The 24,584-nt window shown below is 43.3% G+C and overlaps 1 protein-coding gene across 2 annotated transcripts in view; it reads right to left on the bottom strand.

The window, feature by feature from the left end:
- Sf3b1 (splicing factor 3b subunit 1) overlaps window positions 1–6,718 on the bottom strand; it is a 41,158-nt gene extending 34,440 nt beyond the window's left edge. Inside the window, exon 1 of one of the 2 annotated variants that reach the window (XR_015047012.1) lies at window positions 6,602–6,718. Coding sequence is in view for 1 of the 2 variants with exons in the window: in XM_021163741.2 (XP_021019400.1) it covers window positions 6,602–6,629 (28 nt within the window). In the remaining variant the exon portion in view is untranslated. The remainder of the gene's footprint in view (window positions 1–6,601) is intronic. The other variant, XM_021163741.2, reaches the window with a different exon arrangement.
- Between the last annotated feature and the right edge of the window lie 17,866 nt (window positions 6,719–24,584).

Consider the following 24,584-nt stretch of genomic DNA (forward strand, 5'->3'; position numbering starts at 1 on the left):
TTCCAGGGATCAAACCGAGGTCACTTAAGCTTGTGTGACAAGTGACTTGCTAAGCCATCCCTGGCAGCCAAAAAAATTAAAACTGTTGATGATAATTAAGAACCAGGGCTAGCCGGGCGTGGTGGCGCACGCCTTTAATCCCAGCACTCGGGAGGCAGAGGCAGGCGGATTTCTGAGTTCGAGGCCAGCCTGGTCTACAAAGTGAGTTCCAGGACAGCCAGGGCTACACAGAGAAACCCTGTCTCGAAAAACCAAAAAAAAAAAAAAAAGAACCAGGGCTATACTCACAAATATTTAAACTTGTCACTACCAGAACCAACCGAGAGACATAATTCAGTGGTACATCAGTTGCTCAGCATTGAATAAGGTCCTCAATCTAGTACCCAGTCTCACATATTACGTTATAGCACAAAATAAAACCCACTACCAAAGAGGTAAAACTAATTGCTTAGATCACTTCTCAGCCCTTTAGCTAAGATCAAGTATAAAACAGCTTAAGGCTGGGGCCAGTGAAATGGGCCAGCCTTACTAAGTCTTGTTTCTCAACTGTACAGTGGACTCAACTGTATCAGTAGTTAGCTGGTCCAAAAGTTTCCAGCCAATTCTCCTGTCTTTATTTTCCCTCTTGCAGTAGGAGTACTGATATTACACATCCACTTTCATGCAGCTTTTTACACATCTAGCTTTCACATGAGTTTCAGGGATCAAATTCCTAATCCCTAAGACGATGTCTGTGAGTTAGCATGACCAGCACTCTTTAGTTTTTTTCAATACACACTAATTGGGTTGGAGGTGTTGCTCAGTTCTTAGGGGGCTTGCCTAGCATGAACAAACGCCCCGGCACTGTATAAACAAGTGAAGTAACTCCAACTTTGAAACCACAAGAAGAGACAAGAATTCAAGGACATCATTGGCTACATCACGATTTTAAGAGCAGTTAGGGTAGAATTTATGGGTAGGTCTTACAGCCTATGGACAGACTCTCCTTCACTAGAGGGATCAAATGCCAGGTACAAATTATCATATTAACTGCTCAACCCCACTGAGCCCCAGCTAAGAAAAACACTGTATTCTCAAATGTAGATGGTTAAGAAAATTTAACAAGTTTATGTAGCCAAAGAATAGCTAGGCCCCTTCCCCAATAAGAAAGGGACAGGCCCAAGGAATTAAAAAGAGGCAATGAGCCAGGCAGTGGTGGCCCACGCCTTTAATCCCAGCACTTGGGAGGCAGAGGCAGGTGGATTTCTGAGTTCAAGGCCAGCCTGGTCTGCAGAGTGAGTTCCAGGACAGCCAGGGCTACACAGAGAAACCCTGCCTCAAAAAAACAAAAAACAAAAAAATTAAAAAGAAATAAACAATACACAACTAAAAGTGCTTGAGAATAATATGGAAAACTATTATTGAGAAGTTAGTTACACCAGGAAGTTCAAATCCAAGACCAGTTTCAATTACTCCAATAACTTAATGATTGCCTCCAATAAAATTATCCAATTAACTTTCTTCTTAAAACACAAAAATCGGGCTGGTGAGATGGCTCAGTGGGTAAGAGCACCCGACTGCTCTTCCGCAGAGTTCAAATCCCAGCAACCACATGGTGGCTCACAACCAAATGTAATGAGATCTGACTCCCTCTGAGTATCTGAAGACAGCTACAGTGTATTTACACACACACACAAAAAAAAAAAAAAAAAAAAAAACCCACACAAAAATCGTCTGGAGTGGAGAGATAATTCAGCCAGTAAAAAATGCTTGCATAGAACCCAACTTCATATCCCCAAATGCCATGTTAAAATGGCTGGCATAGTTCTGCACACCTGTAACTCCAGTGCAGATAAGGAAAACAGGCTTCCAGGTTCAGTTAAGATACCTTATCTCAAGGCAGGTGTGGCGGTACACGCCTTTAATCCCAGCACTCAGGAGGCAGACACAGGCGGACTTCTGAGTTCAAGGCCATCCTGGTCTAAAAAGTGAGTTCCAGGACAGCCAAGGCTATACAAAGAAACCCTGTCTGCAAAAACCAAAATACCTTATCTCAAGGGAATAAACCCAACTGCCTCCTTTGGCTTCCATGTACACACAACACACACACAGGTGGAGATACCTACACACATACAAATACTACACAAATGCACATATGCATGACACACATATATACAAATATTAATCTGTTACTTGGGGAAAGGAAGATCATATTTTATTATATATTCACTGGGAAGCCAAAACTAAGTCCTGCAGTTATCTAAAGTCTTCCAACTTTAATGCTAAATCATCTTTTCCTCTCAATTCAGAAGATTCTCAGAACAATAATAGGCTATTTCCTACCTGTCTGACCAAACAGATGTACCAAAACTGGGCTTTAAATACCCCTTTTCAGAGTGGGAGAATAGTTCAATGCCAAATGCTCTTGTAATATAAATACAAAATCCTGGGGCTTGATCCCAAACTTTGAGATCTAGAAGGCATAGTTGTGGTACATGCCAAAAATCCCAGTGTTCAGGAGGCAAAGGGTTCCTCCAAGTGTGAGACCAACTTAAGTAAGATACAAAATGAGGATGTAGTGGTGCATGCCTTTAATCCCAGCACTTGGGAAGCAAAGGCAGATGGATCTCGCTGTGAGTCTGAGGCCAGCCTGGTCCACAAAGCAAGTTCCAAGACAGTCAGGGATAGATGGAGAAATCTGGTCTGAGTCTCAAAAAAAAAAGAAAAAGAAAAGGAAGGAAGCAAGCAACGAGAGTAACCAGCCAGCTAGGCCCACACGATACCTCCATTTCAAAGAGAAAACAAAAGTGAAGTCTACCAAGATGGCTCAGCAGCTAAAGGCACTTGCAGCAAGCCTGAAAACCTGAATCCAACTCCAGAAAGTTGTCCTGACTTCCACATGGACATAGAAGCAAAAATACATAGATAAACACAGTAGATAAATATAAGGGAAAAAAATAAAAACAAATGATCCCATTTCTGTGAAACTTTTCCCATAAAACCACAGGGTTTGTGAATTCACAGGCCTATCTATAATCCTAGCACTTCAGAGGTAGAAAATCAGAAGTCAAGGCCAGCCTGATCAACAAGAAAACCTTTCTCCAAAAGTAGTAAAGTAAATCTAAAACATGCTAATCTAGCAAATAAATGTTGATTTAACATTTAAATACCCATTACTGACCAGACACTGGAACTATCAAGGTATAAAATTCCTGTGTACACCAACAGTAGAGAAAGCTTTAAAGAGATTACTCTGGCCGGGCGTGGTGGCGCATGCCTTTAATCCCAGCACTTGGGAGGCAGAGGCAGGTGGATTTCTGAGTTCGAGGCCAGCCTGGTCTACAAAGTGAGTTCCAGGACAGCCAGGGCTATACAGAGAAACCCTGTCTCGAAAAACCAAAAAAAAAAAAAAAAAAAAAGAGATTACTCTGATTAAGTAATCTCTTTTTTTTTTTTTTTTTGTGCAGCATAAAATGAGCGACTACCCAGAAAACTTTGGCCACCACGCCCGGCTGTCCTCTGATTTTTGCACAAAGCAATTATAAATATAAAAACTTTTCAAAAACTCTACTTTAGACAGACATGGTGGTGCACAACTGTGATCCCAGCTCTTGGGAGTCAGAGGCAAGCCAATCTGAGGCCAGCATAGTCTACCAAGAGTTTCAGAACAGCTGAAACTACATGGAGAGACTGTCTAAAAAAAAAAAAAGTTCTAGGCCAGACTGATACACAGAGCAAATTCCAGGACAGAGCTACAGAGAGAAACTCTGTCTCAAAACAAACATACATAGCAACAACACAACAACAAAAAGACTAAGACAATAAAGATTTATACCGAGGGCCACACGCCCCAGGAAACGTAATTTTGCTCCATGTTACAGAAATGACTTAAACAATTGTAAAATGCTATATTCTCCAGGGAAACGTCATAAGGGATCAAGGGCTATGAAAATGCTGTATACAGTTCTACTAAAGTTGCCATGAAGTGGGTGGTGGTTAACACTGGCAGATTAATCTGAGTTCTACACAGTTATAGGTCAGCCAGATCTACACAGGGAAACCCTGTCTCAAGTGGGGCAGAAAGTTAACATCTCTGACTTATACCAAATTGTGACATAGTTCTATAATATTTTTTATTAATTCAATAATAAAATAATCCTAAATAAAATAGCAATTTTTACCAAAAAAAAAAAAAAAATGAAACCCAGCACTCGGGAGGCAGAGGCAGGTGGATTTCTGAGTTGGAGGCCAGCCTGGTCTACAAAGTGAGTTCCAGGACAGCCAGGACTATACAGAGAAACCCTGTCTCCCCCCCCCCCCAAAAAAAAAAAATCAATTTTTGAAAACAAGTTTAGCTAGGCTTCCACAACGAAAAAACAAAAAGAAAGAAAGCAAGCAAGCATGCGGGTGAGCAGGCAGGTCGGCCCACCCTAAACTTTACATTTACCAGGGCCGGAAAGATGGCTCTGCAGCTGAGAGCAGTGGCTGCTCTTCCAGAAGACCTAGGTTCAGTTCCCAGAACCCATGTGGCATCTTACAACTGTCTTTTAATCCAATTCCAGGGAATCTGACACCTTCAGAAAGACACTACATGCGTCTTTGCATGCGCAGGCAAAACACTAACGCACATAAAATAAACTTTGCATTTATCTAACTGGGAGTATGCTACATTGAAGATATCAATAAGCAAACAATCAAAGCTAGAAAATATCCATAAATCAATAATCTATCAGGGTATGGGACTCTACCCATGCAGCTAAAGGGAAGCCAGTAAGGAGTAAACCATGCTCTCTGTCAGTAAGCACTTCCCCTCCCCCATGCTCTGGAAGTCCAATAAATTCACTGGTTCCCCACGATGAAAAACAATTAAAATAAATAACCTACCACTGACTGAACAAAACAGCAACACGATTCAATTTCCTAATTATTTTACAAACAATATCTGAAGTAGTCTAAAGATAAATAATAAGGCCAAAAACATTTCTGGCTTTAAAAAGTGTTGGGCTAGGAGCTGGAGAGATGTCCCAGAGGTTAAGAGCACTGACTGCTCTTCCAGAGGTCCTCAGTTCAATTACAGATGGCTCACAACCATCTATAATGAGATCTGACGCCCTCTTCTGGTGTGTCTGAAGACAGTGACAGTGAATTCACATAAAATAAATCTTTTTTAAAAAGTGTTGGGCTAACCAGGCACAGGCCTTTTACCCAGCACTTGGGAAGCAGAGGCAGGAGGACGAGTTTCTTTGAAGTGGGACCCAGTCTCGTCTATACAGCAAGTTTCAGGGCAACCGGAATTACATAGTGAAACCATCTCAAAAAAGAAAACAAACACATGTGGTGTACTTTCATGTTTAAAGACAAAGACTAATGCAGGGACATTTCTGGCTTTCAAAAGTGTTAGTATTTTCAGTTCCTCAAATGTCCCAGCTATTGGTCCTAAACCATCTCTTTGGATTCATATCGGAATTCCCTCCTTACACCCTCCTCTATCCTACCACAGCGACAGTCACTGCTTGGTACCAGATGTTCCCTCCGGCTCAGACGTCCTCCCCTAATTTAAAACTGATTGATCCTTTTTTATCAGCGCCGCGTCACCACCTCCCAAAAATAACTACGCATAAATTAATGGCTCCGTTACCCAGCTTCACAGAAAGTACTGGCTTTACTTCTCTGTACACATTCCTTTGATTTTCTAAGAGAATACTCACACATCTGTTTCCACATCAAACTGTCAAATTTCTGACATCCTTAGCTTGTTACCTCTCCCTAACACCGAGACACACACTTAGAAAGGACGGGTTTAGTGACTTAGTAGCCATGGTGTCAGCGTAAATTTTGGCTTCTAAACCGGGAACCAAGAAACGGGGATTCAGTCTCAGACTCAAATTCCTTCCCGTCTTCTCTGGTTACTTTCCTTATGGAATCTGGTTGTTTTTCAACATGTTTCTAGCTCTGTTTACTCTTGTGCAGCATAAAATGAGCGACTACCCAGAAAACTTTGGCAACCGGTCAAATCTGCCTTTCCTTCGCTCTTCCTCCTGATTCTCCAACACCTAGCTCTCAAAGGGAAAAAGATAAAACACCACGATACAAGTGATTAAAGGAGTAAACTACCAGATTTTCTGCCGGAATCATTTAGTGCAAGCACCACAACACGACCCAGCCGCCTTGGAGATGCCTGTATCGCGAAGGCTGGGATTGGCAGGCCTGCGCTTGAAGGCGGCCTCCGTTAGGAGCGGCCCGAAAGCGGCTGCCGTCATTCAGGGCTTTCCAGGTACGAACTGCAGACGACAGCGCCCGGGGGGCGAGAGAGTCGGCCTCCCACGTCCGCCTCCCCGCTCCCTCCCCGGGAGTCCCCCAGGACAAGCCGCTCGAGCGAGGCTCTCCGATCAGAGCAAGAGAACTCGGAAGCACCAACAGCCAGCGCGGAACAAAGCGCCGGTCCCGGAGTGCGAGAGGACGCCATTACGCGGGCAGCGGCCTGCGCCGACGAGCCGAGCAGGCCTCGCCGCGCGGCCTCGGTCCAGACCAGAGATGCCACGCGAAGACGCAGAAAGCCAGGAGAGAGGGCCGCGGCTGGCTGGCTGCCGAGGTCGCGCGTGGGAAGGGAAAGGCCGCTTACCTTCGTGAGTCTTGGCGATCTTCGCCATTTTGTCCACTCGAACACACAGACGGAACTGGCGCTCCCAAGGACTTCCGCTCGCCGCCGCCAGAAACAGAGGCCGCCCTCTGAGCGTGCGCACCCGGGAGCGCGCGCCGCACTGTGGCACGTACTTCAACTGCCACCTATATGAGACTGCGAGGGGCATGATGGGAGTGGGCGGGGCCAGGACGGGCTCCCGGCGGCTTCCTTAAAAAGCCTGCGAAGCCGCGGGGAAGACTAAACGCAGAAGAGGATGGCTACTTTCCAAGAGGGTTGTAGCCTGTCCGGGCAGTGGTGGGCACGAGAAGAGGCAGTTCGAGGCCAGCCTGGTCTACAAAGAGAGTTCCGAAAGCCAGGGTTATACAGACAAAGCCTGTCTTTAAAATACCCAAAGGAGCCTGTCAATGGTGGCTCACGCCTTTGATCCCAGCACTTGGGAGGCAGCGGCAGGCAGATTTCTGAGTTTGAGGCCAGCCTGGTCCACAGAGTGAGTTCCAGATCAGCCAGGGCTAGCTACACAGAGAAACCCTGTCTCGAAAAAAAAACAAAAAAAAGAGAGAGAGAGAGATTAAATTACACAAAATAGAATTTAGCCAAAGGAACACTGCTTCCAAGATACCCAAACTAGCGAGGCCTGTTAGAAATAAAGTTTATGATGCCTAAGATGTTAATGTTGGTTCACCAGTATTGACCAGCCATTAGATCTGCCCCCATACCGTAGAATACTTCTCTTAACAGGCAGCTCAAAGGAGCAGTATAGGGTCACAAGCAATGTTAAGTCCTAATCTACAATAAAGCCCAGTTCTTTTCTTGAGAAAAACATAATTCTGCCACATGGGTAAGATGACCCCAGGTAACAACTGTTTGAAAAAGTACAACACTGGTGCACTTAAAATAATTCTGGCAATAACTGATGCCTAAATGACCAGGCAAATAGGAGTGACCTATTGACCAGATTTTCAGCCTTCCGGCTCTGTTTAAGTTGTACTAAATATAACCCGGGGTTGGGACCTAAATTACAAATTTGAGGATAACCTCATATTTGGAGAAAATAAGCCTAAGGTATCTCTAAGTTATCAAAATGTATTCAAGGCTGGCCCTACTGAGCATTAGCCAGAGACAGCTGTGCCAGACCTTTTTCCTTTATTATCCTCCAAATGTGCAGGATGCTTTCTCACTGGGAAGGCTTATCATTTCTATAACAGATTCAAAGGGACATTTGCTGCATTTGTGGTGATTGTAGGAGCCAAATACTTCCTGGAGTTCCAGAGTAATGATAAACATCACTAAAAGGTCACCCAGGGGCTGGAGAGATGGCTCAGTGGTTAAGAGCACTGACTGTTCTTCCAGAGGTCCTGAGTTCAATTCCCAGCAACCACATGGCAGCTCACAACTGTCTGTAATTCCAAGATCTGACACCCTCACACAAGATATACATGTGAAAATAAACAAACAAACAAAAAAAAAAAGATCACCCAGAATTGTCTTGTGAATCCTCTTTTATAAAAATAAGATTTTTTTTTCATGCCGGGCGTGGTGGCGCACGCCTTTAATCCCAGCACTCGGGAGGCAGAGGCAGGCAGATTTCTGAGTTCAAGGCCAGCCTGTTCTACAAAGTGAGTTCCAGGACAGACAGGGCTACACAGAGAAACCCTGTCTCAAAAAACAAAAACAAAAACAAAAAAAAAGATTTTTCTCACCGCAGCCTGGTTGTCTGTATGTTTGTTCCTGAAAGAATACTAATATGGTTCAGTTCAGGAAGGAGAGTATTTAAAATGAGTCCGAGACGGCTCCCTTAGGCTCCTTATTTGGGGAGGTTGTGCAGCCTTGCAGAAAGAGGAAGTACGTAGCTGGAGACAAGATTTAGAGTTCCTCGCCTCAGTCTACTTTCAGTTTGCTCTCTCTGCCTTATGTCTGCGGCTAAAGATGACCTCTCAGCTTCTTGTTCCCACCAACTTGCCCTCACACACACAGACACATTTTGGGAAAGACCATTCTCACACTGTGATAGCAGATTCAAGAGACTAGTAAGCACAGAGCAGGTTTACTTCTTAAAGCAATTTAGTTGTTTTGTTTTGAGACAGGGTCTGGCTGTGTAGTCTCTGGTGTTGCCTGATAGCTCCTCCCTTCCGGAAATCTGTTTCTCCATCACCGAAAGAATTGCTGCAGGTAGGTTAGTGGCACACCCCTTTAATCCCAGCACTCTGAAAGCAGAGGGAGACAGAACTCTAAATTTGAGGCCAGCCTGGTCTACAGAGTGAGTTCCAGGACGGCCAGCCAGGGCTACACAGAGACACCCTGTCTCAAAAAAAAAAAGCAAAACAAAACAACTTGGAGGTTTTAGAGATGACTCAGCAGTTAAGAGAACTGACTGCTCTTGCAAGAGGATGCAGGTTCTCTTCCCAACACCCATATGTTTACTAACAACCAGCTATGGGGCAACAGCTATGGGGCAACTCCTAGGGGCTCTGATTCCCTCTTCTGGCTTCTGTGGGCACGGGGCACACATATGGTGCACATATATACATGCAGGCAAAATACTCATACACATAAAATTTTAAAAAGAATTACAGGGTCGAGATCTGCAGTCTATCACATCTGAGATTTCTTGCAGCTATGATACAAGGACGGATGAACAGAAAGGGAACACCATAAGCCCCTAGGCACTCTGTGTTTATGTGCTTTTAAATAAGGTGTGGAGCAAAATTTGGCTCTGTTTTTGTTTGTTTACTTGACATCGTCTGACTGTGTGTCTCTGGCTGTCCTGGAACTAACTCCCTCTGTAGACCAGGCTAGCCTCAGACTCAGAGATCTGCTTACCTCTGGCTCCTGAGTGCTAGGATTAAAGGCATGTGCTACCCCAAGCCAGCTGTTTCTCCTTCTTGAATTAGATCTGCTAAGATGCCTTTAGCTGCTTGGGTCGTCAATGACAGTATGGACTTGACTAAACACAAGTTGGGGGAACCTGAGAAAGTACCTATGGCAAACATTCCCTCAGAGCCAAGCCACTTTCGTTATCAGAGGTCCACAATGGTGAGAAGTCATGAGCCCTCAGTCAGGGGCTTACCCTGCCAAACCCACCCAGTGGGTTGTCTGTGGCCCCCAAGGGGGCTCAGGAGGAAGTTAACCCAGTAACCTTCCAGTGAAGAAAAAGTTCTGGGTAATGAAGGAGTTTCTTTTGGGCAAGAGTCTGGGAGTCGAGCCGGGCGTGGTGGCGCACGCCTTTAATCCCAGCACTCGGGAGGCAGAGGCAGGCGGATTTCTGAGTTCGAGGCCAGCCTGGTCTACAAAGTGAGTGCCAGGACAGCCAGGGCTACACAGAGAAACCCTGTCTCGAAAAACCAAAAAAAAAAAAAAAAAAAAAAAAGAGTCTGGGAGTCTGGTTAGTTTGACAGCTCCTATACCGGACCTCTCTTCCTAGCTGTCTACCCATTTAAGAATAACCGTTTCCTCTCTACTCACTTAACTCATATGTAGACCAAGCTAGCCTTGAACTCATAGAGATCTCCCTGTCTCTGCTTCCCTAACACTGGCATTAAAGGCATATGCCACCACGCCATGTATGGATGTTTTATCTGTATGTATGTGTGTAATCACATGTATGGCTGGTACCTGCTGAGGTCAGAAGAGAACATTGGGCCAGGCAGTGGTGGTACACACCTTAAATCCCAGCACTTGAGAGGCAAAGGCAGGCAGATTTCTGAGTTTGAGGCCAGCCTGGTCTACACAGAGAAACCCTGTCTCAAAAAAAAAAAAAAAAAAAAAAAAAGGTATTGGATTCCCCGGAACCGGAGTTAGAAATGACTGGGAACTATGACCTTGATGCTGGGAACCGAACCCTGATCTTTGGCAATAACAGTGAGTGCTTTTGATCACTGAGCCAACTATAGAATCAGTCTACAGAAAAAAAGTCAGCATTAATAAAAAAAAAAAAGGCGGGCTGGTGAGATGGCTCAGTGGGTAAGAGCACCGGACTGCTCTTCCAAAGGTCTGGAGTTCAAATCCCAGCAACCACATGGTGGCTCACAACCATCCGTAACGAGATCTGGCGCCCTCTTCTGGAGTGTCTGTAGACAGCTACAATGTACTTACATACAATAAATAAATCTTTAAAAAAAAAGAAAAATGTAAAAAAAAAAAAAAAGGCAAGACTGTCTGGCATGCTGATTTGGTACAAGACAGTGGGTTTTGTTGTTGTTTGTGTGTTTTGTTTGTTCATTTGTTTGTTTCCTTTGTTTTGCTTCTTTGGATTTTTTGTTTGTCTGTTTTGAAATGGGGTCTCTCTTTGTACCCCTGGCTGTCCTGGAACTCCACAAAACCTAAGCTGACCTTTAACTCACAAAGATCTAAGTGACTCTGCCTCCAAACTGCAGAGATTAAAGGTCATGTCACCACACCCAGCACACCACACCCAGCAGAATAGCAGTTTTTTTAAAGAACCTGGTGGAGTGGGAGAAGGAGATGGGGAGGGGAAGGGGAGAGGGAGAGGAGGGAGAGCAGAGGGAGAGAGATTCCTCCGAGCCCTCTATTCTAGGCTGAGACTTTAGAGATTTCACATCAACATAGCCCCCTTCCTAAACACCCCTATCCTATTGGTACTCTAATGAATAATTAGAGGCTGGAGACTGTTCCCTGTTCTGGTCTTGGGCTCAGTCACATAGCCAACTACTTATAACTCTAACTCTTAGAGCTCTGAGAAAAGCCTGTGCCAACCTCCCCCTAAGGAAAGCCTCTGGGCCTCAGGCTTATCTCTAACACTGCTAGCCATAAGCTCACTGCAAATGGACCTCAGGGATTCCTTTTATCTTTTGAGACAATGTCTCACTATGTAGTACTGGCTGGACTGGCATTCTCTATGTAGACTAGGCTGGCTTCCAACACAAGAGTTCTACCTGCCTCAGCCCCCAGAGTGCTGGGATTAAAGGAGTATGCCACTACACCCAGTTAATGATTTATATTTTAGATAATGTTAATCCTGAGAGTCGTGAGAGAATCCACAACTCAGTTCCACGAGCTTTGAGCCAAATTTGAAACAAGCTTTAATTAAATACTGGCCAGGAAGACAGAGTCTGGCCAAGTCCACCACTGGATTCCCAGGGAGTAGCTACAAGTCATGTTTCCCAGGGCCTAAAATGTCAAAACCATGGGGCAACCATATTTCCCATCAGGTCTAATCAGGGCAAGCATAGATCCTGACATACTTTCTGCCTACATATCTCCTGTCTATGTCCAAGGGCAAACATATCTTGGGGTATTTCCTTCCTAAGTGCCTTCATGTGATGGAGCACATCAGTGTCCCATGATAAACAGAACTCCCAACTCCTAACTCCTAGCAGCCGCTCTGGAGTGTAGAGAGAAAATCTTGTATGTTGTATAGATGCAACACCTGTCAACTAAAAAAACCTATGGCATATAGGAAAGGATAGAATAGAAGATGGAAAATTCAGGGGGCAGAAAGAATTCTGGGATAGAGCCAGGGGCAGGGCACTCCCATTGGACGATGTGAAGAGACAGATGTGCATGGTACCTGAGCACAGGTAACCAGCCTTGTAGCAGAATGTTGATTAGAATAAACCAGATAATTTATGATCTAGTCAGAGAAGAGCCTAGCTATATGGCCAAGGTATCTGTAAATATATTTTGATCTGAGTCTTATTTCTGAGAGCATGGGGCTTAGACAAAGAACCACTACACTGGGGTCTCCTCCAAAGAAGACAGGACGTGGGCTGGAGAGATGGCTCAGCAGTTAAGAGCACTGACTGCTCTTCCAGAGGTCCTGTTTTCTTTTTTTTTAAGATTTCTTTCTTTTTTTTCTTTTTTTTTTTTTGTTTTTTTTTTTTTTGTTTTTTTTGAGACAGGGTTTCTCTGTGTAGCCCTGGCTGTCCTGGAACTCACTTTGTAGACCAGGCTGGCCTCGAACTCAGAAATCCGCCTGCCTCTGCCTCCTGAGTGCTGGGATTAAAGGCGTGCGCCACCACGCCCGGCTCTTTTTTTTGGTTTTTCGAGACAGGGTTTCTCTGTGTAGCCCTGGCTGTCCTGGAACTCACTCTGTAGACCAGGCTGGCCTCGAACTCAGAAATCCGCCTGCCTCTGCCTCCCGAGTGCTGGGATTAAAGGTGTGCGCCACCACGCCCGGCTTAAGATTTATTTCTTTATTTTATATATATGAATCCACTGTAGCTGTACAGATGGTTGTGAGCCTTCATGTGATTGTTGGGTATTGAATTTAGGATATCTGCTTGCTCCAGTCAACCCCACTCGCTTAGTCCCTGCTCACTCTGGCCCAAAGATTTATTTATTATTATAAATAAGTACACTGTAGCTGTCTTCAGACACACCATAAGAGGGCATCAGATCTCATTACAAGTGGTTGTGAGCCAGCAGTCAGTGCTCTTACCTGCTGAGCCATCTCAACAACCCGAGGTCCTGAGTTCTAATCCCAGAAACCTCATGGTAGCTCACAACCATCCGTAATGAGATCTGATACCTTTCTGGTGCGTCTGAATACAGCTACAATGTACTTATATGTATAATATACAAATAAATCTTTAAGGAAGAAGAAGGAGGAGAAGGAGGAAGAATAGGAGGAGAAGGAGGAGGAGAAGGAGAAGGAGAAGGAGGAGGAGGAGGAGGAGGAGGAGGAGGAGAAGGAGAAGAAGAAGAAGAAGAAGAAGAAGAAGAAGAAGAAGAAGAAGAAGAAGAAGAAGAAGAAGAAGAAGAAGAAGAAGAAGACAGGACACAAACAATCCACCTGGATTGTGGTAACACTAACCACTGGACAAATAACTGCCCCATGTCTCACCTACCACCAGGCCTGTACCCAAACTGTGGACAAGCAGGACACTGGAAAATTGACTGCCCCTCTGCCTCACCAAGATAGGCCACTCTCTCAAGTTCCTCATCTCCTGGTCTTCCAATCTGGCTCAGAGGTTAAGAACACTGACTGCTCTTCCAGAGGTCCTGAGTTTAATTCCCAGCAATCACATGGTGGCTCACAACCATCTGTAATGGGATCAGATGCCCTCTTCTGGTGTATCTAGAGACAGCAACAGTGTACTCACATAAAATAAATAAATCTTTAAAATTTTTTTTTCCACGTAAGCTTCAGGGGGTTGTGACTCAGGTCCACCTGTTACAGGTCAAATGAACTCCAAATAAGCACTCCTATCATGTAGGTCAACAGCCTTTCTTGCCCTTTTCCTATTGCTAAGGAAATCTCTTCTCCCCCTGATCTTAAGACTTCTTTTACTCTCCCAACTAACAGAAGCCAGAAGTTTCAGATAAAGGTTTTCCCCCGATCTCCTTAATTTTACGTTCTGTCCTTAGTCTATATCTGTCTAAGCAGATTTTCAATCAACTATTCCAAACCTCAGATGGTCCTTTGAAATTGAGAAGAAACCCTGGACCTGCTGAAAGCCTATTGTTATTGTTTGAATGTGGCCCATGGGAAGTGACACTATCAGAAACTGTGGTCTTATTGGAGGAGGTGTGGCCTTGTTAGAGGAAGTGTGTCGTAGTGGAGGCAGGGCTTTGTGGTCTCGTATATATGCTCAAGTCTGGCCGGTGAGACCCACACCATCCTCCTGACAGCCTCCAGAAGATGGTCTCCTTCTGGCTGTCTTCAGATCAAGATATAGAACTCTTCTTGCTCCTTCTCCAGCACCATGTCTGCCTGCAGGCTACCAAGCTTCCTGCCATGATGATAACGGACTGAACCTCTGAAACTGTAAGCCAGCCCCAATTGAATGTTTTCTTTTATAAGAGTTGCTTTGGGGGGCTGGTGAGATGGCTCAGTGGGTAAGAGCACCCGACTGCTCTTCCGAAGGTCCAGAGTTCAAATCCCAGCAACCATGGTGGCTCACAACCATCTGTAACAAGATCTGACTCCCTCTTCTGGAGTGTCTGAAGACAGCTACAGTGTACTTACATATAATAAATAAATAAATAAATAAATAAATAAAGAGTTGCTTTGGTCGTGGTTTCTCTTCACAGAGATAAATCCCAAGCTAAGACACCTGTGTAAACCAGGTGCTTCTGATGAGATTTCCTACAGCCCCAGCTTCATAGCAGCATTCCAGAGTGCTCCAAAGATACCTGCCCTTCCCTAACCCCAGGTGGTACAAGAGAACCTGGGCAGCAAGCCTGTTATACTCTGCCCTGTCTCAGCTTTTGACAAGCATCCCAGCCTTCCTCAGACCCTAACAGTGATGCCCCAATTCCAGCTGAGAAACAGTTACAGAAACAAAAGTTTAGAATGTTAGGTTCAAAGGGTCGTGGTGTCTCTTCCCAGCAATAAACCTTAACTAAGACATATAACAGCAGCAAGCAATAATGAGTAATCTGAAGTAAACTCATTCCTGTTAGCTACATCTGGGAGGGCTAGAAAAACACGCTCCAAAAACAGTCCTTGTTTTGAAGAAACTAAGGTCAGAAGACTCTTGTTTTCTTGGAGTGTTCTCACAAGCACTTAGAATTCTTCTCAAAGAACTCCATTCCTGTGTGGTGTTCTGACAAAACACTATAAATACCGTGGGCCCTAAAATTAAATCTCCCAATTCATTACCATAGAGCCAGTGAGGAATATAATGGACTAAAATTCTCTCCTGTCACTTCTGGATGTTACCATATGCCTTTGTATCATAAATAGCTTACACATGTGTATATGCATGCACACACACATATAAATGTCAACACCATTAAGATATCAATATTTAGTCCTACAGAAATGTGAATCAGGATTGGAGCGATGGCTCAGAGGTTAAGCGCACTGACTGCTCTTCCAGAGGTCCTGAGTTCAAATCCCAGCAACCACATGATGCCCTCTTCTGGTGTGTCTGAAGACAGCTACAGTGTACTTATTTATAATAATAAATAAAACCTTTGTGCCAGAGTGAGGGGGGCCAACTGGCGTGAGCAGAGGTTCTAAATTTAATTCCCAGCAACCACATGATGGCTCACAACCATCTGTACAGCTACAGTGTACTCATATACATAAAACAAATCTTTTTTAAAAATCCATTTTATACTAGGCATCCATCTTGGTACCCATTGACTTTTGTCTCTGATTCCAGTCCCTGGAAGATGACTCAGTGACCACCCACCCCCCCCAGAAATGTGCAGCTATGCATTGCAGAAATTATTTAAATCCTAGGGTTTCTACCCCACATTTAGTTGTTGAGGTCCCAGGTAAAAGACACACTCACAGCCTTTATATTTACAATAAGCCCTAAACAGCAAAATAGCTGGACAGCTACCAATCCTCCATGCTGTTAGAATCTACTCTTCTATCGATAACCCGAGTTATTACTTACTATATACTACGTTCCATCTGAGCTGCTCTTAACTCCAATTGGGCACCCTCAGAGCCACATTCTCTTGATCCTTACTTAACCCATGGTGGCGTCTCCTTCCTCTTCTCCTGCACCTTCCTCTTCTCCTCCTTCCCCCAATTCTTTTTTTTTTTTTTTTTTTTTTTTTGGTTTTTCGAGACAGGGTTTCTCTGTGTAGTCCTGGCTGTCCTGGAACTCACTCTGTAGACCAGGCTGCCTCGAACTCAGAAATCCGCCTGCCTCTGCCTCCCGAGTGCTGGGATTAAAGGCGTGCGCCACCACGCCCGGCTCCTTCCCCCAATTCTAAGCCCAGAAAACCCATGTCCTCTCCTGCCCAGATAACAGCTGTTGGCATCTTTAATACCAATTAGAAATAACTTGGGGACAGGCACTTAGCATCTCTCATCTCTGGGGCAACCAGACTTTGAGGGCCCCAAATATTAGAATACAAGCAGCATTAGGCCAACCCACTACACCATGACCATCTACCTGTTATTATTATGTGTTTTAGCTTCTACAACCTACTTATACAAACAGTCAAGGATTATTTTGAGGTTGCTTTGACTACTTAATCTTGGCAAAGTAGACAGCTCAAGGCTTACTGGCACAGTTACTCAAGGTCTTCTTGCAGTTTTCACCTTTAAAAACCCGTCCCTACCCCCCACCCCCTTTGCATGGAATCTTTAATTTGACTCAGAGTGTGTTGCCCTGCTAGCAGCTAATCAATAAATCTTTTCATTATATTGGACTGAGTCTATGATCTTTTTTTCAGGGGTCACAAACTACACAAGACCTCCAAGGTTCACCCAGTAACACAGCTGAAGTTGATGTGGATATGATGGGTACCACATCCCTGTGATCTTAGGTTTAAAGGCATAAAGGCATTTATTCTCTGTCACATTTCGTAAAATAGGATAATGCCTCATATTTTGTCTTGGGTAGGCTTGGTTAAGCAGCATCTTGGCAATCTTCCCTATAACCATACTTCTTATTCTAAGCCAAAGAAATGATATGGGAGTTTGGCCATTCTTTGAATATATTTATTCTGATTATACATTTGAAGTCTTTGGGAAAAATAGTTACACTATAAACTACATCTAGGCCAGGATTTCATTTAAGAGCTGGCTTCTGGAAGAGCAGTTAGTGCTCTTAACCACTGAGCCATTTCTCCAGCTCTGTGTGCCCTCACTCTTAGGGGATATCATGACACCTCAGCCATTACTATCAGTTGAGATCCTGTGTTCAACAATCTTAAAAATATTTAGTATCCATCTTTCATCAATGTGCAGTCACTAAAGCAAATGGCAGGTTTCTTTGTAGAAATACTACGGGGATTATCACTATGTTCTTTTTTTTTTTTTTTAAAGATTTATTTATTCATTATATGTAAGTACATTGTAGCTGTCTTCAGACACTCCAGAAGAGGGCGCCAGATCTCGTTACGGATGGTTGTGAGCCACCATGTGGTTGCTGGGATTTGAACTCTGGACCTTCAGAAGAGCAGTCGGGTGCTCTTACCCACTGAGCCATCTCACCAGCCCCATCACTATGTTCTTATTGTAATGTCATGTGGTCCTTACCCTGTGGTCTCAGCTTTCCTTTAAGTCACATGATCTAAAGACAAAAGCCTCTAGCTTTGAAAAATAGCTGGGAAGTAACTTAGTCAAAAGATCACCATTAAAAACAAAACAAGCTCATCCGGCCGGATCAGCGCCGGGGTAGCGGGAGCGCAGGGTTGCCTGACACCCGCCAGCTACCCACGACCCCCGCCGCAGGATTTTGGGACTGCTGGTGAGTGGAACACAGCTTCTGCTCCAGTCCAATCACGCGGGACCTGAGACTGCTCTGGTTGGGGAGAGAGAAATCCGGCCTACATAGGGCCACAACCCTCTTCCGGTCAGAAAAGCACCTGGGAAGCTGGGGCGCAGGGTCGGCTGACACTCACCAGCTACCCACAACACCCACCACAGGATCTTAAGACTTCTGGAGAGTGGAACACAGCTTCTGCTCCAATCCAATTGCACGCGGGACCAGAGACTGCATTAGTTAGGGAAGCAGAAAAACGGCCTGAGTAGGACCACAGGCCTCTTCCGGCTGGACCAGCACCGGGGTACCGTCAGCTACCCACGACCCCCGCCGCAGGATTTAGAGACTGCTGGTGAGTGGAACACAGCTTCTGCTCCAATCTTTAAATAGTGACAACGATAACAACTAACCCCAGAGATTACCAGATGGCGAAAGGTAAACGTAATAATCTTACTAACAGAAACCAAGACCACTCACCATCATCAGAACCCAGCACCCCCACTTCGCCCAGTCCAGGGCACCCCAACACACCGGAAAAGCTAGACACGGATTTAAAAGCATATCTCCTGATGATGATAGAGGACTTCAAGAAGGACTTTAATAACACACTTAAAGAAATGCAGGAGAACACTGCTAAAAAGGCAGAAGACAATAAAGAGGAAGCACAAAAATCCCTTAAAGAATTGCAGGAGAACACTGCTAAAGAGTTACAAATCCTTAAAGAAAAACATGATAACATAATCAAACAGGTAGAAGTCCTTACAGAAAAACAGGAAAACACATCCAAACAGATGATGGAAATGAACAAAACCATACTAGACCTAAAAAGGGAAGTAGACACAATAAAGAAAACCCAAAATGAGGCAACACTGGAGATAGAAACCTTAGGAAAGAAATCTGGAACCATAGATACCAGCATCAGCAACAGAATACAAGAGATGGAAGAGAGAATCTCAGGTGCAGAAGATTCCATAGAGAACATCGGCACAACAATCAAGGAAAATGTAAAATGCAAAAAGATCCTAACTCAAAACATCCAAGAAATACAGGACATAATGAGAAGACCAAACCTACGGATAATAGGAGTGGATGAGAATGAAGATTTTCAACTCAAAGGACCAGCAAACATCTTCAACAAAATTATAGAAGAAAACTTCCCAAATCTAAAGAAAGAGATGCCCATGAACATACAAGAAGCCTACAGAACTCCAAATAGACTGGACCAGAAAAGAAATACCTCCCGACACATAATAATCAGAGCAACAAATGCTCTAAATAAAGATAGAATACTAAAAGCAGTAAGAGAAAAGGCCAAGTAACATATAAAGGCAAGCCTATAAGAATTACACCAGACTTTTCACCAGAGACTATGAAAGCCAGAAGATCCTGGACAGATGTTATACAGACACTAAAAGAACACAAATTCCAGCCCAGGCTACTATACCCAGCCAAACTCTCAATTAACATAGATGGAGAAACCAAAGTATTCCACAACAAAACCAAATTCACACATTATCTCTCCATGAATCCAGCCCTTCAAAGGATAATAACAGAAAAAAACCAATACAAGGACAGGAACCACGCCCTAGAAACAACAAGAAGGTAATCCCTCAACAAACCTAAAAGAAGACAGCCACAAGAACAAAATGCCAACTTTAACATCAAAAATAACAGGAAACAACAATTACTTTTCCTTAATATCTCTTAATATCAATGGACTCAACTCCCCGATAAAAAGACATAGACTAACAAACTGGCTACACAAACAAGACCCAACATTTTGCTGCTTACAGGAAACTCATCTCAGAGAAAAGGATAGACACTACCTCAGAATGAAAGGCTGGAAAACAATTTTCCAAGCAAATGGCATGAAGAAACAAGCTGGAGTAGCCATTCTAATATCTGATAAGATTGACTTCCAACCCAAAGTCATTAAAAAAGACAGGGAGGGACACTTCATACTCATCAAAGGTAAAATCCTCCAAGAGGATCTATCAATCCTGAATATCTATGCTCCAAATACAAAGGCAGCCACATTCATTAAAGAAACTTTAGTAAAGCTCAAAGCACACATTGCACCTCATACAATAATAGTGGGAGACTTCAACACACCACTTTCACCAATGGACAGATCATGGAAACAGAAACTAAACAGGGACACAGTGAAACTAAGAGAAATTATTAATCAAATGGATCTGGCAGATATCTACAGAACATTCTATCCTAAAACAAAAGGATATACCTTCTTCTCAGCACCTCATGGTACCTTCTCCAAAATTGACCACATAATTGGTCACAAAACAGGCCTCAACAGATATAAAAATATTGAAATTGTCCCATGCATCCTATCAGATCACCATGGACTAAGGCTGATCTTCAATAACAAAATAAATAATAGAAAGCCAACCTTCACGTGGAAACTGAACAACACTCTTCTCAATGATACCTTGGTCAAGGAAGGAATAAAGAAAGAAATTAAGGACTTTTTAGAGTTCAATGAAAATGAAGCCACAACATACCCAAACTTATGGGACGCAATGAAAGCATTTTTAAGAGGAAAACTCATAGCTCTGAGTGCCTCCAAAAGGAAACTAGAGAGAGCACACATTAGCAGCTTGACAACACACCTAAAAGCACTAGAACAAAAGGAAGCAAATTCACCCAAGAGGAGTAGACGGCAGGAAATAATCAAACTCAGGGGTGAAATCAACCAAGTGGAAACAAGAAAAACTATTCAAAGAATCAACCAATCAAGGAGCTGGTTCTTTGAGAAAATCAACAAGATAGATAAACCCTTAGCCAGACTCACTAGAGGGCACAGGGAAAGCATCCTAATTAACAAAATCAGAAATGAAAAAGGAGACATAACAACAGATCCTGAAGACATCCAAAACACCATCAGATCCTTCTACCAAAGGCTATACTCAACAAAACTGGAGAACCTGGATGAAATGGAGAAGTTCCTAGACAGATACCAGGTACCAAAGTTGAATCAAGATCAGGTTAATGATCTAAACAGCCCTATATCCCCCAAAGAAATAGAAGCAGTCATTAATAGTCTCCCAACTAAAAAAAGCCCAGGACCAGATGGGTTTAGTGCAGAGTTCTATCAGACCTTCAAAGAAGATCTAATCCCAGTTCTTCACAAACTATTCCACAAAATAGAAACAGAAGGTACTCTACCCAACTCATTCTATGAAGCCACAATTACTCTGATACCTAAACCACAAAAAGACCCAACAAAGATAGAAAACTTCAGACCAATATCCCTTATGAATATTGATGCAAAAATCCTCAATAAAGTTCTTTCTAACCGAATCCAAGAACACATCAAAACAATCATCCATCCTGACCAAGTAGGTTTCATCCCAGGGATGCAGGGATGGTTCAATATACGGAAATCCATCAACGTAATCCAGTATATAAACAAACTCAAAGACAAAAACCACATGGTCATCTCCTTAGATGCGGAAAAAGCATTTGACAAGATCCAACACCCATTCATGATAAAAGTCTTGGAAAGATCAGGAATTCAAGGCCCATACCTAAACATGATAAAAGCAATCTACAGCAAACCAGTAGCCAACATCAAAGTAAATGGTGAGAAGCTTGAAGCAATCCCTCTAAAATCAGGGACTAGACAAGGCTGTCCACTTTCTCCATACCTATTCAACATTGTACTTGAAGTCCTAGCCAGAGCAATTCGACAACAAAAGGAGATCAAAGGGATACAAATTGGAAAAGATGAAGTCAAAATATCACTTTTTGCAGATGATATGATAGTATATATAAGTGACCCTAAAAATTCCACCAGAGAACTCCTAAGCCTGATAAACAGCTTCGGTGAAGTAGCTGGATATAAAATTAACTCAAACAAATCAATGGCCTTTCTCTACACAAAGAATAAACAGGCTGAGAAAGAAATTAGGGAAACAACACCCTTCTCAATAGTCACAAATAATATAAAATATCTTGGCGTGACTCTAACTAAGGAAGTGAAAGATCTGTATAATAAAAACTTCAAGTCTCTGAAGAAAGAAATTATAGAAGATCTCAGAAGATGGAAAGATCTCCCATGCTCATGGATTGGCAGGATCAACATTGTAAAAATGGCTATCTTGCCAAAAGCAATCTACAGATTCAATGCAATCCCCATCAAAATTCCAAATCAATTCTTCAACGAATTAGAAAGTGCAATCTGCAAATTCATCTGGAATAACAAAAAACCTAGGATAGCAAAAACTCTTCTCAAGGATAAAAGAACCTCTGGTGGAATCACCACGCCGGACCTAAAGCTCTACTACAGAGCAATTGTGATAAAAACTGCATGGTACTGGTATAGTGACAGACAAATAGACCAATGGAATAGAATTGAAGACCCAGAAATGAACCCACACACCTATGGTCACTTGATCTTCGACAAGGGAGCTAAAAACATCCAGTGGAAGAAAGACAGCATTTTCAACAAATGGTGCTGGCACAACTGGTTGTTAACATGTAGAAGAATGCGAATTGATCCATTCCTATCTCCTTGTACTAAGGTCAAGTCTAAGTGGATCAAGGAACTTCACATAAAACCAGAGACACTGAAACTTATAGAGGAGAAAGTGGGGAAAAGCCTTGAAGATATGGGCACAGGGGAAAAATTCCTGAATAGAACAGTAATGGCTTGTGCTGTAAGATCGAGAATTGACAAGTGGGACCTCATGAAACTACAAAGCTTCTGCAAGGCTAAAGACACCATCAATAAGACAAAAAAACCACCAACAGATTGGGAAAGGATCTTCACCTATCCTAAATCAGATAAGGGACTAATATCCAATATATATAAAGAACTCAAGAAGGTGGACTCCAGAAAGTCAAATAACCCCATTAAAAATGGGGCTCAGAACTGAACAAAGAATTCTCACCTGAGGAATACCGAATGGCAGAGAAACACCTGAAAAAATGTTCAACATCCTTAATCATCAGGGAAATGCAAATCAAAACAACCCTGAGATTCCACCTCACACCAGTCAGAATGGCTAAGATCAAAAATTCAGGTGACAGCAGATGCTGGCGAGGATGTGGAGAAAGAGGAACACTCCTCCATTGTTGGTGGGATTGCAAGCTTGTACAACCACTCTGGAAATCAGTCTGGCGGTTCCTCAGAAAATTGGACATAGTACTACCGGAGGATCCAGCAATACCTCTCCTGGGCATATATCCAGAAGATGTCCCAACCGGTAAAAAGGACACATGCTCCACTATGTTCATAGCAGCCCTATTTATAATAGCCAGAAGCTGGAAAGAACCCAGATGTCCCTCAACAGAGGAATGGATACAGAAATTATGGTACATTTACACAATGGAGTACTACTCAGCTATTAAAAAGAATGAATTTATGAAATTCCTAGCCAAATGGATGGACCTGGAGGGCATCATCTTGAGTGAAGTAACACAATCACAAAAGAACTCACACAATATGTATTCACTGATAAGTGGATATTAGCCCAAAACTTAGGATACCCAAGATATAAGATACAATTTGATAAACGCATGAAACTCAAGAAGAATGAAGACCAAAGTGTGGACACTGTGCGCCTTCTTAGAATTGGGAACAAAACACCCAGGGAAGGAGTTACAGAGACAAAGTTCATAGCTGTGATGAAAGGATGGACCATTTAGAGACTGCCGTATCCAGGGATCCATCCCATAATCAGCTTCTAAACGCTGACACCATTGCATACACTAGCAAGATTTTGCTGAAAGGACCCAAATATAGCTGTCTCTTGTGAGACGATGCCGGGGCCTAGCAAACACAGGAGTGGATGTTCACAGTCAGCTATTGGATGTATCACAGGGCTCCCAATGGAGAAGCTAGAGAAAGTACCCAAGGAGCTAAAGGGATCTGCAACCCTATTGTCGGAACAACATGATGTACTAACCAGAACCCTGGAGCTCTTGTCTCTAGCTGCATATGTATCGAAAGATGGCCTAGTCGGCCATCAATGGAAAGAGAGGCCCATTGGACTTGCAAACTTTATATGCCCCAATATAGGGGAATGCCAGGGCCAAAAGAATGGGAATGGGTGGGTAGGGAAGTGGGGGGCGCTATGGGGGACTTTTGGGATAGTATTGGAAATGTAATTGAGGAAAATATGTAATAAAAATATATATAAAAAAAAACAAAACCTGCTGTAGAGAGAATATCTTGCATATTTTTTTAAATAATTCAGATTATTCTTTTTTTTTTTTTAAAGATTTATTTATTCATTATATGTAAGCACACTGTAGCTGTCTTCAGACACTCCAGAAGAGGGCGCCAGATCTCATTACGGATGGTTGTGAACCACCATGTGGTTGCTGGGATTTGAACTCTGGACCTTCGGAAGAGCAGTCGGGTGCTCTTAACCACTGAGCCATCTCACCAGCCCATATCTTGCATATTTTATGTATTCATCACCTGTCAGTTAAAACAAAACAAAACAAAAAACCTATGGTATATAGGATAGGGTAGAATAGAAGGTGGGACATCTGGCAGGCAGAAAGGATGTTGGAAAAGAGCCAGGTGTGGGAGATTCACCCAGGAAGATGTGATGAGACAGACAGATGGTATCTGAGCACAGGTAACCAACCACACAGCAGAGTGTGGTTTAGAGTAAATTGGAATATTTAAATTATGATCTAGTCAGAGAAGACTTGGCCTAGCTCTATGGACGAGGTATTTGTAAATACATTTTGAATCTGAACCTTATTTCTGGGAGCATGGAACTGGGAGGTGGAGAACCACTATACCAGAACCAACTACTACAACTGGTATAGGTGCCATTTTAATCATCCTCTAT

Source organism: Mus caroli, unplaced genomic scaffold (genome assembly GCF_978045245.1).
Source record: "Mus caroli unplaced genomic scaffold, Mus_caroli_1 scaffold_1, whole genome shotgun sequence".
Taxonomy (NCBI): domain Eukaryota; kingdom Metazoa; phylum Chordata; class Mammalia; order Rodentia; family Muridae; genus Mus; species Mus caroli.